Source organism: Sylvia atricapilla, chromosome Z (genome assembly GCF_009819655.1).
Source record: "Sylvia atricapilla isolate bSylAtr1 chromosome Z, bSylAtr1.pri, whole genome shotgun sequence".
Taxonomy (NCBI): Eukaryota; Metazoa; Chordata; class Aves; order Passeriformes; family Sylviidae; genus Sylvia; species Sylvia atricapilla.
The window spans coordinates 41,896,124-41,913,795 of NC_089174.1; the positions used below are offsets into that span (position 1 = coordinate 41,896,124).

The 17,672-nt window shown below is 39.6% G+C and overlaps 1 protein-coding gene across 1 annotated transcript; it reads right to left on the bottom strand.

Annotated features, from left to right (window-relative positions):
* Positions 1-728: 728 nt before the first annotated feature.
* Positions 729-17,361, bottom strand: ISOC1 (isochorismatase domain containing 1). The gene is made up of 5 exons (XM_066338413.1): positions 17,005-17,361; positions 7,587-7,706; positions 7,181-7,384; positions 6,681-6,797; positions 729-2,214 (listed from the first exon to the last, which is right to left on the bottom strand). The coding sequence occupies exons 1-5, from the start codon at positions 17,308-17,310 to the stop codon at positions 2,068-2,070; spliced, it is 894 nt and encodes a 297-aa protein (XP_066194510.1). The 5' UTR covers positions 17,311-17,361; the 3' UTR covers positions 729-2,067.
* Between the last annotated feature and the right edge of the window lie 311 nt (positions 17,362-17,672).

The following is a 17,672-nucleotide window of genomic DNA, read 5'->3' on the forward strand; positions in this document are numbered from 1 at the left end:
TTCACATCTAAGAGCTCAGTTTTATAAAAAGTTCAGAATCATCACAGAGAGTATCAATGAATTTTATACCTTCTTCTTCGGTGCCACCTTGCTACCAAATCATTCCCCTTGTGGCAAAAAGTAATGTAAAGGAAGATGTGACATCTGTCCTTCAGCTTACTTTTCTATGAAAATGGTAATATTTTAGTAACCGATACCACTACCTCTTAAAAATCCATGCATTTGATTTTGAGGCAATTGATATTGTTTCAAAAATAAACATGTGAAAAAATACAGAGTTTTTCCTTCAACTACTGTCTTTTGGTACCATCAACACATGAAGGTAAGAAGGCAATAAATCCATTATTTCATAAGAATTTATAGTATTTTTGTGCACAGCTGTTGATTTATATAAGTGAACTTCATACTGCTAAGAAACACAATTAATACACCAGAAAAGAGGTTAAAAGTAGGTCAGTGATATAGGACAAGAGTTCTTAACACAACTTGCATCCCAGCCTCCAGTTTGAAGCATAATGTTCATTCTTCATATTCTAGAGTGTTAAATAACATGGTAACTAGATGCAGAAGAGAAGAATCATTCAACATTATCCACCCTTGATCTTTACACAAAATTCCCATGACATCCATAGAACTTCCCCAGCTGTACAAACTAGAATAAGGTCCATGGCAAACACAGCTTTCAGGATTTGCTCTACAATAAATATCACGAGTGAAAGAGAGACAGCAAATGTTAACTCTTTATTTGTTTTGAACATATAAAGGTTATATGAAACAACTGAAATTATTTTCATTTAGGAAACAATTCTTTTAGAGCCATCTTGTGGGAGAAATAAGCAGTTTAAAACAATACATGTACTTTAATAGCTTTTCTACCAAAAAGATCAGTGTTTAGTATGACATCTTCTAGTACTTTTAAAAAAATAAATGTCTCAGGCACACTGTAAACTTTATATAACATTATTTAATCCCCTAGAACATGAAGGAAATGCCTTTATGAACAATCACATGTTAAAAGATTAGTTCTAGATAGAAAAAATATATATCATTATGTTAAAGATGCTACTTTTCTGAATAATGTTTTTAGACCTATTTTTAGATTCTATTCAAACGCCACCCAATTACAGCCCATAAAAAAAGCACAAAAAACAGAGAAGTTAAGCCTTCTTTCAGAGCCCTCTTGAACAAACTGGATAGAATTACTAAATCTAACTAAACTGGGGGTAGCACAAAGCAAAATAAATCTTAATATATTAGTAGATTTAGCACTTGAACCTGGAAAGTTTTCACTTTTAAACATCCTTAGCATTTTCAATTTAAAGCTTTGGCTATATTCTCAAGTTCTGAAGAGTTTACACCAATTGTTTATAATGAACTCATTCATTACACAACAATCTTCTGTTTGTATAAGCTTAAGTAAAGTACAGCCTTGGGCAGTCAATTTCAGTATAATCAAAAGTCATGATGCAGACTTCAGCTACCTAGAGCAATCAAACATAAGCTCTGCTTGATTTATGTTGCCTTTAAAGCAAAGTGCTTAAATTTTATCCTAGAGAACAAAGGCAGACATATAGGTCATATATCTTACTCGGTTTTAATTTATGCCCCAATAAATTACTTCATTTATATAGAACATTAAAGCGTATTGCATTGCATTTATCCAGTAAGTAATTATCTTCTATTAATACAAATGTAAAACAGGACATCACAGAACACTTGTAAAGCACACAATCAAGAGGTGTCTCAGAAATATGCATTTTTCGAGCTATTACAATCAGTGTATAATATGGACTAGCAGGCACCTCTGTTGATTTATGTTTTTTTAAATAAAGAAATTTGACAACAAAGGGGTCCCATGGTATCCAAAACCTCTGACAGCTGTAACTAAACAGAACACACTGGTACCCAGACGTTAAACCAGACAATTTTGCTAAGGCAAGCACAAGTATGTCTATTTTTATTTTTACACTCCTACCAAACTTTGAGCAAAAGAAGGTGTACATGTGCGCTTATAGCTTTCTGTCCTCCATAAAGAGGACAGTGAGATCTGCTTCCTCCATGCCTGCTTTAAACTTTGGAAAGGAGCCCTGACTCAGGGGCACTTGCCTTAATGAGATTTTGAATTTCTTTGAATTTTGGATGCTCTTTATCAGCTACCAGCTGCAGCAATATCGCTTCGCTAGTAGTAACTATAATTCCAGTACGTGCGAGACGCTGAAAAATAAAAGAGCAGAGAGGAAATAATGTAAGATATTTGCAAATGTGAATGAGTGAATTTTGAAAGAAAAGACAGATAACATTTTTTAAAACATCTCCTATTAACAAAACTACTGCCAATTCCATTTCAGCATTTCCTAGTGGCACAATTCATAAAGCTAGGATGAAAACTGACTGGGTTTAGATTTTCCTATGGCAAAAGGTGCCCTGGATTACAAATGAGGCTTTCTCCTTCAACTGAATTCTTTCCCCAAGTCAGATTTAATAGGCAGCACCCACACACATTTTAATAACAACTCATTCCCCTTGCATAACCCAGCGGACAGCTTTTTTCACTCTCACGCAGATGAAAGGCCTGGGGAAAAATAAAATAGCAAGGTCCAATCTAACAGCATTAAGCAAGAAATTTCTCTTTCACTCCTTATTATGTACCAACACTTCAGCTTTTAGACTACAGAATGCACTAGTAGCAACAATCTCTGGAGAAAGAAGAAAAATCTTTTCCACATGCATTATAAATCATACTGGCACAACAGCAGCATCTTTTTAAATGATGTTTCACTACAGACAGTAACTCCAGAGTCAGTTTTCACAGGCTACAGGATAAAACACATAGCTACAGAGAAAGCAAAACCAAAAGAGATCTGCTAGATCTTGTAAGTGTGCAGCTCAACAGAGCTTGGGCTTCAGGCAGCCCAAGGCACAGAACTTAACGTAAAGTTACTGAACTTTCAAAACTGTGGTTGTTGCTTACATAACAAAGTTACCTTCAGCAAAGGCTGACCAACCCATGTCCCCCCATCATCTTCCCAGCCATCATACAGATGCTTTGGCAGTAAAACTGTTCATGGAGTCACCTTTCCCACCCTCATGCTGCATGCTCCACCAAATCCAATGGGATCCTGAATAAGCTAAGGGAGGCCAAGTGGCAGAGAATAGAGATATGTACATACAGGCTTCAACTGTTATCATTAAAGCAAACAGAAGCCCCAGACTTTCTAGCTAGATCCAATTACAAAGCAACAGATGGGTGAAAGTTATTAACTTTAAGGGACCAACCAGTAAAGTATACGTAAATTACATAAACTACAGCCTGTGTAACAACAAACTAACCAGGCTGGATTTACTGAAGTCAATGTTTCCTGCTTGCCATTACAGCAATAAGCCTCGTGATATTCTTAAGCTGAAACAAAGCAGCTACCTTCCTCAGCTCTCCTATTCCACATAACCCTATTTGTTAAACCTCACACGCATACAAAAAAGAAGAAAAATAGGAAAATTAATATGAAATATTATGGCAATGTTTTCAACATAAGCCTCTCCATGAACATGAAGATTTTGGTTTTGACTAGTATGGATGAGAAAAAAATCTAGACCCTTAAAAAAATCACTGCCCTCTAAAATACTGATGGAAAAGAGAGAACACCTTCTCTTTAAAAGCAAAACATAATATAACATGTCAAAAGAGGCTGTCTTAAACCTTTTCTAGGACTAGATGTAATTTTTCTAAATTTCAGATTAGCAGAAATTAAGAGATGCATTTGCTAATTATATTGGATGACTTCCAAGGAAATTGCAAGTTTTCTTAGAATGCTGTCTTTGAGAAGAAGGAAAGTATTGACAGTATGTTGCATCCACACTGCAGAAACACGCAGAAAAGGCAAAGAACAGAAAAAAATTCCAGCAGGAGCAGACTAAGATATCTCAATCCAAGACCAACACTGGCGTAAGACATCTTCATCAGACGGCAGAGATTCAGAATAGTAACAACTTTGAACTGTTGAGCTATTTCATCAATGAAATTTTTGAGATTTTCTTTGTTTCTGAGGATTTTTTTAACTACAAGTTGTTGCGTGCTGTAGGCACACAACAGAAGTGGAGACAAGCAAGCTGTTATCCAAGCAAACATGAAAGCTTTCGTTACCAACTAAGTCAAATTGCACATCCTAGTACACCTGCTCAGATATTTGCATATTCATCACCAGCACAATCAAAACACACAGTATGTGATGGGAAATGTGGAGAAATGAAAGGGGCAGGTGGGACCAGATGGAAGTTATTTGGGGTTGCTGAGGAAGCTAGTTGTTATCACTGCAAGGTCACTCACTCTTCATTATTCTTGAAAGGTCACTGTGAATAGATAAGGGCTGTGTTATTGTGAAAAGGCAAATGCTACACTCATCTTCCCAGAAAGGTAAGGAAAATAGTCCAGGAACCCTGATCAATGAAACTCATCTCATCTCACCAGCTTGCATAAGTTTGCCCAACAGACAATGTTAGATTCACTCATTAAAAGAATGTGACTAGGAACTGTGAGCTCTATGGCAAAACTAAAGCAGGATTACCCAACACTTTGGTATGCTGCCACTCCCCTAAGAAATCTAACGCCATCAGGATTAAGGACATGTCCAATACAGGTCCATTTCTCCTGGTCTCCTCCCAAGCACACCCATGTTTTGCTTGCTCTAGCCCACATCCCTCAGTAGCATTTTTAAGTGAGGCTCTGTAATAGAAGAAGAAGACAGCATTGATTATGTGGTAAGTGTAATGGATAAATTCATGCATATGATATTCTATCAAAAGTTTGGTCTATTAAAAGCTACTCAAGGGCGTCGCCAAGATTCCATTATGCCTATTGTGCAGCTGTGAAACCACAAAATTTGCAACAGAAACAACATGGCTGGACTGGAGATGGCCCATTCATCAAGGATGGGCCTCCACGGCTGCTCGAGACCCAATATCAATCTTGGTGGGGGATCCAGAGGATGATCAAATCAACACCCCAAAGGACAAATCTGGGAAGACTATCAAATCATCTTTTCATACTTAATATCAAACCTTATACTTATGGGAACCCCTTTCAAAACCTCATTTGGAAATAAAGAGATACATGAATATTTGGACTCTCAATGGACTTAGACTTGGGATAAATAAACTGTATAAAAACCATACGCCAAGACCCAGTGTGTGTGGTTGAGGTTGGATGGTACCTTTGTTACTGTCACTCTGCCCACCCAGCATTTGATTGATGTTGTCCGATTTTATTGTGGCCTTTCAATTTGATTTTGGAAAAATTGCCAAATAAATTCTTTTATTTTGTATTGGCTTCTAATAATTTATAACAGATATGTGCTGCCATGTGCAGCAGAGAAGATGCTTCTGCTGGCTCAACACAGCAAGTGTTGACTGAATCATATTGTAATGACTGATGACATAAGGGACCACAAGAAAACGTTTTCTTTTGCTTACTGAGAAAGCACTGCTAAGGCACACCAAAAAGTCACCTAAAACTGAAAAATTTATAGCTTTTTCAAGCAATCACACTTTCAAGATCAATACCTTTTTGACAAGAATGTAAAGCAAAGTTAGCTAGTCACTGTTTTGACCTTCATTACATTGGCCCAACTTCTATGTTTACAGCCACGGTGTAAGTGATAAATGTACAAAAACATACACAATAAGGCAAATAGATTTCAGGTTTTCTATATTTGTTTTGTCTCCTGCTGCTGCCGCACCACATTGATTTGGGAAGCCCATGACTGCGGTCACTCCTGTACCCTGTGTGTGTCCCTATGCTCTATGTGACAGTTGACATTACGTTTCCACTTAATCAAAGTCACGGGTTTCATCAATCACTATATGCTGGGGATTTCTCTTTAGCCTTTAAGAAATTAAGTCTTCTCAAAATCTATGAGAAGTATAACATGCTGTGGCTATTCTTAGTTTCTGCTTCAAATAATTGTTAGGGCCCGAGGAAAAAATTAATGTATATATCAAGTTTTGACTTTCAACAGTGATGCCTGTAGGCAAGTTAAGAGTATACCACCAAAAAATCATTTGCATTAATTTGCTACCACATAGTTGTATGCACTTTTAAATCTTCTTGTTACATTTATCTCCACTTTCTCAACAGTTAGTTTGACTAAGCTCCTAAAAGCAAGGGGAGGGGAATCTTTACTATAATCAGGGTCTTGTGATTAAGGTTTAATTTGTTCTGATGAGGAAAAGCAGAAGGAGCGACAGGAGTATAAGGAAATCTGAACAGGATCACATACTGTATTTCACTGCACTTCAAGAATTTCAACACCTGAATAAATACTCTTTGGAACAACAAAGCCAAAAGCTTTATAGCACTTTTAGTCTGCTGTAGACATAACACTGCATAAAAGGATATGCTAAAATGCTAATGTTTATACAGTGTAATCTATATTGTATGAAACAATCACTTTTAAATTCCAACATCCCAAACTGGGTTATGCCTATTAAATCAAAATTTAAGGGGAAAGAAAAAAAAAGCAATACTTCTCCATTTTCAATGCTATTTTAAGAAGTAGAGCACTCATGTCTTCTCAAATCTACATTCATCCACTGCCTCGTCCGTAAAAATTCCTCATTAGCTTACAATAAGCAGAGAATTTAACATACCAATCCAAGGCAAAGAAATCCTTGACTAAGAAACTTACCTCAAGAGCAAACATTCTGTCCATCATACTTCTTGATGAGGTGGCATCAGCTACAATATGAACTTCCAGACCTCTACCAATTAATTCCAATGCTGTTTGCTGGATACAGACATGAGTCTGTAGGGGAGAAATCAAAGGCAAAAAAACGACCAAGAAACCACTATTATAAAATGAAAGTAACACAATGACAAAATAAAGTTCATAACTAATTAGAATGCAAATATATATTTTTCTACCCCTGGCAGTACTAGGGAACTCAATATGCATTTTAAATGCCAGTTAAGATTGAGACAAGTGCTTATAGTTTACAAGTATCTCATCTCAAATTTTATTATGAAACAATATTAAAGACAACACAAAAATTATTTATTCTGTAGCGGCTATCTAAACTCTAAGTAATATAAATTGATTTTTTTTTTTTTTAATTAAAGAAAACGATCCCTCCTTTGAGAGCCAACAGACATTACCATAAACGAGTATCAGAATGGCAAGGCACCTACTTCTACTCCAAAGAGGACAATACTCCGGACGCCAGGGATCTCTGCTAATGCTGCTTCAACTTCTGGCAGCACCATAGAAAATTTTGTCTTGGGAAGCACAAGTTTAGCTCCTGTTAAATCAATTTCTTGCACAGTGCTGCCAAGACCTTTTGGATACTGCTCAGTGACAATAACTGGAATTCCCAAGAGCCGTGCACCTTGGAGCTGTAAGGGGACAGAGAGGAAAACAGTAAGAACCCCACAAACAAACAAAAACAAAAAGGAAAAAAAACCCAAGGTAAACAAACAAAAAAACCCCAATAATAACAAAGACATTGTTATTACCTAATACTAAGTAATCATTAGACTGTATGTAAAATAATAGTTTACAGAAAGTGATCCAAAGAAAATAAGAAAGCAAACATACGAGTCGTTGGCCCACACTGATAATATCGCCAAAGTATTTGATGGCAGGCCGGAATCGTTCTTGCATGTCGCAACAGAAAAAAACAGTGCTTGAGGGTGTCAGGTTGCCCAAAGTGGTAATCTGAAAAAGGAAGTAAAGGTAATGCTTTCCATGGCTGTAGACATACTTTCAGAACAAAGAAAAGTCTGCAATACCTCTGCTAGATTATGCATTTATGTTACTTTGAGTCAAAATAGGAGAAAAGTTTTTCAAGCCTGATTTTGGTATGTTTCTAATTTCAAACAAATAACTGATACTGAACAGCGTGGCATAGTCATCAATATGTACTCAAGATTTTAGTAGGTGGGAAACATAAGTCAACATAAATGTACATGGAAATTTCTGAACTCTGAAGGGGGCAGAGGAAAATACTGCCTAAATTACAGAAAAAAAAAGTACCAAAAGCAAAATTACATTCTTCAAATTCATTTTTAAATTCACAATTCTTGGAACTGATATAGACTCAGAATAAGTTAAAGTTAAAAAAAATTCAGACTTCCACTTGCTTTCAGATATTCTATGTACCCACATTTTCAATACTTCCTATACAATGCTATACATTGTGTAGTGATTTTGATTTGTCTATGACATCTTTTAGCACAACTGATGAAAGTCCAAAGACTAGAATGAAAATAGAGAAGACTGTAAATATTATAAACCAAAATGAATACATTTTAATGACAAAAGTAATCTCCTAGGAGTTTCCCTCATACAAGCTACCAAGTAGGGTAGAAGGGATGGGATAAGAAAAATAAATCAAATACTTAATTTTCTTACACTTAGGAAGAGTGCTTCGTATTTGTATAAATAAATTATGTGAACTACCTGTAGAACCAAAGTAGAGGGCTTCAGATGGAAGCTACAGGGAAAGAGCTACATGCTATGATTTAGTTGTTAGGCAACTCAAGAGAAATTACATCCATTCAGGAGCTTTTCCACAGACAGATAAAGTGAATTAAATAAAGAGCTTCTTGGAAATACCCATTAATTACATATACTTCATTTTCTGCAGTCTGAGGCTGTAATGTTTTAAACTGAAACAAAATTACAAAATCTGTAAAAGAATGTATTTTGGAAGAGTGCAAATGTATCATGTTTACCTTACAAGGTTTTGGTAAGTGAGGGGAGGCTATAGGGGTGGCTTTTGTGAGACAGCAGAAACAACCTCATGTCAAGAGAGCGCTAATCCCAGCTGAATCCAAGACAGATCAGCTACATCAGAGATACCAGCAACAACTCTATGCTAACATATTTAATAAAGGGTAAAAAACCCCACTGTCCAACAGCAGCTGTGAGAGGAGGGTGAGACTATGTGGGAGAGACAGCCCTGCAGACACCAAGTTCAGTGCAGAAAGAGGGCCAGGAGGTGTCCCAGGTCCTGGAGCAGAGACTCCCCTGCAGCCTCTTTATGCAGACCATGGTGAGGCAGCTGTGCTCCTGCAGCCCATGGGGTTCCGCAGTGGAACAAAATTCCACCTGCAGTCCTTGGAGAACTCCACAGTAGAGCCCTGAAGAAGGCCTGCAATTGTGACTCTGAAAGGCCACACTGAAGCAGGCTCCTAGCAGGACCTGTGACTCTAGAGAGAAGCCCATGCTGGAGTATGTAGGGAAAGACAGCAGCCTGTGGGAAGGAGGCACATTTGGGAAGTTAATGACATACTATCTCCCACAGGAGGGACTGCACTTTGCAGCAGGGGAAGAGTGTGAGAAGAATGAGTGGCAGAGGTGAAGTTTTATGAACTGACCACAAAGCCCATTTCCCATCTCTCTATGGTGCTTGAAGGGAGAAGGTAGTGAAGTTGGAAGTAGAGCTAAACCTGGGAAGAAAGGAGAGATGGAGAAGAGCTGTTCTTACACTTGCTCTTATTTATGATTATTTTACTCAGTTATTGATTAGCACGATATTAAACTAATTTTCCCAAGTCGGTTTTGTCTATGATGGTAATTGGCAAGTCCTTATTTTGACGTATAAGCATCTCTGTTATATTTTCTTCCCTCTGTCCTATTGAAGACAAGAGATGGAGCAGCTTGGTGGGCACCTGGTGGCCAGCCAAGGTCAACTCACCAAAAAGGAATTGGGAATTGATAAATATCAGTTCCAAAACTTTCACTGATTCACCACGTATCCAGAATAAAATGCTGTTAATCTCAATGCCCAAGGCCATGCTTAATAACGGCCACGCTTAAACATATGCAATGGCCACTTCAAATTGTTGGGAAAATTACTTGTATGCTAACAATTGTAAATGCTAAATTACCTCAATTCTCAGATTCATTTCACCACTACTATCAAAGCAGCAACCATTCATAAACATGGTCGCTCCAGTCCTTGTGAGCCAAACAGCAACACAATTAATACAAGCAGATACAGAGGGAAACACATAACAACCACAATGCAGATGATGTAACACTGGGCTCACTGATACATACCACAGGAAGACAGAAGACCATCACAAGAGGCATTAGGGAAATCTTTTTCACCAGGAAGAAAGATACAGCTGCACTGAAAAAGGTTACCACAGTTGTGAGATCTCCATCCTTGGAGATTTTCAGCATTCACCAATGCAGCAGCTGACTTGATCAAGGGGTTAGGGAAGGCAGCCTCTAGATATTTTTGCTAAATAACACTTCTGCAACTCTACACAAAGTAATGAATGAGGCCTGGGACCAGGAAAGATTGGACACAAAATTAAATAACCGCCTTGTTCTTGAATACCATTCATCTACATTCATGAACAATGCAAAAAGCAGTCGGTGGGCAGTATTAATGTAAAATTCAACACCACAGGGAGCACCTACTGTGACCCATTCCAGCTCTGGCACTTACTACCATCACAGAAGTTAATCATGACATTTAATTTTCCTACTGCTCAGCAATAAAAATAGAATAATTGGAATAAACAATATATTTAAGTGTGGTTCCTACTCATAAAAAGCATTTGTATGAAAAGCAAAGACTATTATTTCCACCTTTAAAACTTTCCATCACTTGAAAAGCTGCACCAGGGGAGGTTTAGGTTAGACTTTAGGAAGTCCAGCAGAAAGGGTTATTAGATATTAGAACAGGCTGCCCAGGGAGGTGGCAGAGTCGCTGTCGGCATTGAAGAAAAGACTTGGAGCCACTTGGTGCCACGATTTAATTGACATGGCAGTGTTCAGTCACAGGTTGGACTCGACCTCAGAGGTCTTTTACAGTCTAATTGATTCTACAATTATGTAATTTTTTAAGATCTGAACTACCACAAACCATCATGGACTGTAGAATGATGCATGTGAAGTTAATCTACTGCCTTGGAATGCACCTTCCTCTGCCAGTGCAGCAGATGGCACTACCATCCCTAGCAGAGGAACAAATGTGAAGAGAGTAGGAAAGTCCTCAAGAAGCTGCATAGTCTGCCTCTACAAAAGGATTAAACAAACACAAATTTTCTTCACAGATAACCACACGGTGTGACCCATCAGTAACAGAACTCCTATAAAACCCATCCCACAGATCTGTTACCTTTACCATTCAGTGTTTTCTCATCTACAGCTCGTTTGCTGACATTAAAATGTGTTATTTCCAGCTAGGTCCACAGTGAATTTGAAACACAAGAGTGTTATCATCCTCTTCACATGTATAACCCTGTGCAAAACTTATTACCAGACCTCAAGACTCAGTCTTTTAGGCCTCCCTTTGGGCTTTCCCCTCCTCCTCCTCATTCTAAAAATGTATCTAATGCTTTTAGTATTTCTTCCTACAACTCAAATTATTTTCATGGTCCTCCCTGGGGTAGTTTTCAAATCACAGTCTGGAATGAGGCACTCAATACTACAACCACAGCAGTGTTTCTCTGCCCATACTACTTCACTGCTCTAGCCTCAATATCTAGCCTCAAATATCAGCCAATTCACAGCCCTTCTAGGGCCTATTTATTTCGCACTTTCCAGTACTGTATTTGCTCTTTTCGTAATTGATGATACTTAAGACTCCTCAGTCCATTTTAAACTTACAAATCATCCCCTGAACACTCTCTCAATCTTCTATTTGTGTAGCTGATTATTTCTACATTGCTACTTCCATTTTGAATGCATCTTATTGCACCCTGTTTCTCCAACTTGTCCTGAAATACCTGAAGTCTGCTTTTTCAGATGTTTGCAGCTCCTTCCAGCCTGGGATCTTCAGTAAAAACAGTATTTGCCCGGAGTTTCATCAAGGACAAGGACAATGGAATAATTAAAAACAGTGGATTTGGAAGCCATCTTAAAGAGCACAATTCAATTTTATTCTGATTTGACAGTGAAGTGAAGAAGAAATCTGACTGCTTTTCCAGCCAGGAAATAACCTTATTATAGACTTCCACTGAATCTCATATGTTTATGTCAAAAAGCACAGGGAGCTGCAGCAAAAGCACTGTATCTGCCTTTCTTTATTGTCAAGTTGGTTTCCTATGATTTAATTTATGCCTTCAGATTCATACCAGCAGCTCTCTAAAACAAGGTTGAGTCAACTGCATATTTGCTAAATAAAACCTTTTAAAATCTAACACAAATAATTGACACATTGATTTTCATATTTATTTCTGATTAACTTGCAGTCTGAATTGTGGCAGAACAAGAGGAAACTGGCAGAGAGAGAGGCTAAGATCTGAGTCAACACTTGCTGGTGTTACATGGAAGAGCAAATGTGGGAAGGACAGTGCAGCAGAAAGCAGTTTGAAATTAAGTTTCATAAATAGTAGCTAACGCTGTCCATAAATAAATTCATGTAAGTATTTGCTATGTATAAAGGAAAGGTTTAGTGTACTAGTTCCTTAGTGTACCATGTAAATCCTACTACTCACTTGCTTTCAATGCCACCCTCCCCTTCTACAACAACACGGTGTCAGGGCCATGTGACACTTCACATCTCCTGGCAGTGAAAATCACCCAGACCTCCCCAGTGCTACATGCCAAAGAGCTGGTGTGAGGGCAAAACTACACTTGAACATCAAATCTGGGCTAGCACATCAACACCTGTTTGATTTCAGTGCAGAAAGAGGCAGGCTGGACAAGGATTGTGAGCCACTGCAGCCACACAGTACCTGCCTGAAACCATCCTGAATATAATGTCCACTCAGCCGTTAATATTACACAACCTGAACTCAAAACAAAAGTTAAAAAAAAATCAAAACCCAAGTGACCTGAAGTTTCCCTCAACAGCCTATAAGCATTACCATTTGTTGCACTTTCATTCTCTTACTTAAGATTTTCTGTCCTCCAGCTGGAAGGTTATCCACAGCACAACCAGAATAGGTACATCAATTGATGCAGTTTTTTTACCCAGCTGAAAAACCCATCTCTAGGACTTTGTCCAGACCAGGATTTAAAGGTACACTGTCACGAGTTACAAACAGCTTTAAATTCTAAAAACCTAGGTAGGAGAGGCGATTTTTCACATCTATATCATCTCTGCTGATCATTATTAATCACACAAAATGTGCTTGTGATTAAGTATTATAATTACAGGTTCAGATTTACAAAAATATTCACATCTACAGGCTTTTTATCTGTACTTCCCCTGGTCAAAGTCTAGGAAATCATGATACATACAAAATTAAACTTTTCTACAGTATTTGTAATGAATAAGAAACTGGAGGCAAAGAAATAACCTCATTTAATATCACTAGTGACTTTATAAATTTCACATCAAGGTTACCTACTAAAAGGGTAGACAGCAGTGGGATGTTACAACCTTGGTATTTCAAGAATGGCATATAAGAGAGAACAATAAAAAGAAGCTACTACCTTTTCTTTTGTATTTCTTAAAGGAAATCTGTAAGGTTCAGTTGTACTTTCTTGCCTTTCTTTCAAATGAAAAAAATCAATAAATTCAGTTTGATGTATTTCAAGAGAAAAATAGGTTACAAGTGTTTCAATTTAGAAACATAAATATTTATCTAAAGCCAGTGTGCAGCCTTCTACATGTAATTCAGCATTTAAAAAGGATAGATTTTGTTAAAAAAACCACATGATGTGCATATAACTAATTTAGTACAAATGTCTTCAGCAAAATTTAAAATTACTAAAATGCTTGCTGCAGAGTCAAGATAAACAAACAAGTCTGTATTTGAGGTAAAAAATCCTCTTTCAGTATCTTCAGCCCTTTTTTTCCCTTCTTTAAGGTTCCACATGCTGCTTTTCAAAATAACTTATTCATTTAGGAATGTATTAATGCATCAAAATTTGTAATTTCATCCTAAAACTCCCAAATAATATCCCTGCAATTTATGCTTTGACTTTTCCTGGTATTCAGAAAATGGACTTGGGTTCCTGAGTTACTGTTAGTTCTAGTTCCAGACTATCCAAGCAAAATCATTAAGTGCAATGAGAGTTAGAATCCGTGCATTACGGATTACGTGATGTCAGCAACAATTTTACCCTTTTAGCTTCAGTATCTTAAAGTTTACCAATTTGTAAATACAGAGCACAAATCCTCCTGAGGAGAAGTCACCTTGAAGTTATGACAGTAACTGTGAAATAGCCTCTTTTGTTTATATATTTGAAAACTGCCTGAACTCCCCTATTACACAGCTGTAGTGTGTATATAGCTGTCTTTTCTTTGGATATCACCAAAGTCCTTCTCCTTACTTCTCTTCTCCAAAGGCAGCTACAACACTACAAGAACACAATAATTTTTGTAGCACTATTTAACTGTATTCAGAGTCAATTAAAGTGGTCCTGTATTCCCTCACCCAAACCACAAATATTACAGTCTTTTGTTAAAAGACTTTTAAAAGATTTAAAATTTATGAAAAGAGATTTATGAAAAGCAGATACAGTCCCTCCAGTTGGGAGAAGCCTGAGGAAATGTCCCTCTTCACTGCAAGTCTGTGGTTGAGGCGATTCGAGTCGAGGAGCAGCAGCAGCCAGGCAGAACACAGTGTAGTGCACCCCACCAGCCTGCCTAACACTGCATGGCCATCAAAAGCTTCAGGGAGTGTTTCATGTCAGGACACCCAAACCAAACAAATGTACATAAAACAGTAGAGCAAATGTCCCTGTACAGATCAAGCCTTGAACTGAGTTCATGGAGTGGATTTCCAAGGGCAGCATATTGCAATTTCACCATGAGATCACTGGCTCCCTCAGCTGCAGGAATAAGAAAGTGAAACAGCCCAGTCAAATATCATTTGATGCTGACATTTCATGAGCTATTATATCAAAAAGCATCCTTCTATGATAGGCCTGTACAGGAATCGAAATGGAATGACAACATTCCAGAGACTATGGACTCTAGCTCCCTTAAATGTTAAAATGCTACCTCGAACTAAATGCATACATATACTTCAGAAATCATGCATATAAAAGCACTGAAATTATTGTCTGGGAATACAGTCGCTGGCATTTCTGAATTTTAATTTTAAACCACAAATATCCTTCAAAATATGAAAGTCTAATCACATCAGCAAACAAAAGCTGTCCCTCTTGAAACATACATCCAAAACAGTGATTCAACTGACTGGGCCACACACAGGGCTGACAAATCAATGTTGTGTGTAACTGCAGATAAAACATCAGGGAGGGAGGAAGGAAGGGAGAAAAGGGGAGGGGGGGAAGGAAAAAAGGGCATAGACTAGTGGCAATGCCTGAATGAATACACAAAAAAGTCTAATATTCCCACCACTAAGTCCTAAAGGTCTTAAAAAGCACAGCTGTGTCTGTATCATACCAAATGTTTCTCAAACAAGTGATCTCTGAGCACCTGTCTCTGGCTTAAGGCAAGCTGACTGACATTATTGTCATGTCTCAGTTGAGATGTCTTCAGCTCATTCACAGCTGCTGAAATATATCAAGGGATATATTTAACAAATACCATCCTTTTCACATCAACAGCTGCAATTGTCACAGAACTGCAACAGTATTGGTGTAAGTATGAAATCAAATAGGCACTAATGCATAAAATATAGGTTCAGCCTGAATCCCTGCAGTCAAAACAGTCTAGCACATTTGCACCCTGGGAGTGATGTATCCTTCACTGTCCCAGAACTGACCTTTATTCCAAGATGTATGTCCTGCTACAAATGCTAGAGCTGCACTTACAGTTTCAGTGCAGAAGGCATCTGCAAGGGAGTCTTTGCAGAGTAGTGATCTGCATACACAAATGAGAACTAAAACTCCAACCTGCAACACTGTTATATGTCCAGAATACAACAATTCTGTTTTTAAAATCCTTGCTTTAACTAACATCCATACCAAGTCATTTTGCAAGTTGGAAAGACTGCTCCCTTCCAGTTCTTCTGATTGGGCTCCCATAAATTCTGTTTACAACACAGAAACAGAAAAGTTTGAAACTGAATATGAGCGTATATGATGAGAGTAAATAACAAGTTATTAAACTAGTTTGCTCCATTCTTTCCATACGTAAAATTAAGACTAAAACAGAAGCTGTCAAGAGCATTCTTGATGTACAGTGTAAGCCAACAGGCCACCTTGAGAGTTCATGTGTACAAGACCCCATGATTAAGCGAAGTTTACAAACAGAACGAATTAGCCATCTCTGAAAATATTAAGACAAGCATTGTTTCAGCTTTTATGATAACCCTTTTCCAACTTCTTAGAAATGTTGGCTAGGCAAAGTAAAACTTCTAATTAAAAACTTTTTAAAAAATACTCTGAAGGAAAACAGCAATTATGTGGGGTTTATTACTGGGGTTTGTTTTGGTTTGTTGGTTTTTTTTCAAGTTGAATTCTTTGATACTGGAGAAGGGAAGAAGCAATGTGTTTTGAGTGGAAGTATTACAGTACAACTTGCACCAATCTCTAGTGGGCATGAAATATCTTCATAGGAAAGCATCTCTAACTGCATCTATCTGGCAGTCTGGCTTCTCAGTTTGTGGCTACAGAACGATATATATATACAAGCTATAAACCTGTATATTATAAAGGCCTTTTTGAGGCAAAGAGAGATACAGAGGTCCTGACGAACTACAAGTCAAGATACCGAACTCTGGCACAGCCCATTTTACCGGTACCCTTGAGTTTCCACCTCGCAGCATTAGCCCCGGTTACGTTCGGGTTAGCACCAGCCGCCTGATTTAACGGAGAGCATTGATTGCTTCAGCGACCTGACTTGTTTTCCCATTCATGACGCCAAGTAAGTTCTGGGCGGCTGAAGGCAAAGCCCAGTTACCACACGCGTGCGACACAAAGCTCACCTGCCTCCCCGGCTTAGGAAACCAAAAGTTTGCACGGAGGGGAGGTGAGAGCGGGCTGTAGGGGCTGCGCCCACGGTCCCAGCCAGCCGGGGGATCCCCGCTTCTCCGGGAAGGGGCCGGGGGCCGCCGCGGCGAGACGGGCCGGGCAGCCCGCCCTCACACGCACCTGTGGCGGCCAGCGCTGCCGCGCCACCGGCTCTCACCTGGATCTGCAGCGGGACCAGGCGCACCTTGCAGCGCTCGTTGACCAGGAAGCCCTTCGGTAGGTCGATGTACTGGCTCCACTCCTCGGCGAAAAGCTGCACCACGAACTTGCGGTGCATGTCTATCTGGTCCCCGTACAGGCTGAGGAACTTCTGGATCAGCAGCTCATAGCCGGCGCCGTGGGGCACACTGGAGGGCCGCGCGAAAACCGAGAAACAGAAAAGGACGGGCACGGAGCCGCCGCCCGCCGGAGCGCAGCCCCCGCCGCCCGGAGCAGCGCCCGGCTCCGCCGCCGCCGCCGCCATGTTCAAGGACCGTCGCGCCGAACCCCGCCACCTCGCTGCGGTCCGCGCCGCCGCTCCTCCTCCCGCCGCCTCCTCCCCCCGGCCGGCCGGGCGGTGCCGGCGGGCCCCAATCCCGGCTGCGGCTGCTCCTGCTCCTCCTCCCCGCCATGGGGTTCGGCCCTGCCTCGCGCCCCGACGGGGTTGAGAGGGGCGGCCGGCTGCGTCCGTCGGGCGGACTAGGGCTTCGTTGGGCAGGCCAGGGGTGCCTCTCGGCTCAGCCGGACGGTGAGAAGAGCAGCCCCGCACGGGCGCGCCCGCCCTCGTCCGGGCGGAGAGAGCCCATGTCTCCCGGAGAGGGACAGAGGGACACCGCCGCTGTGGCG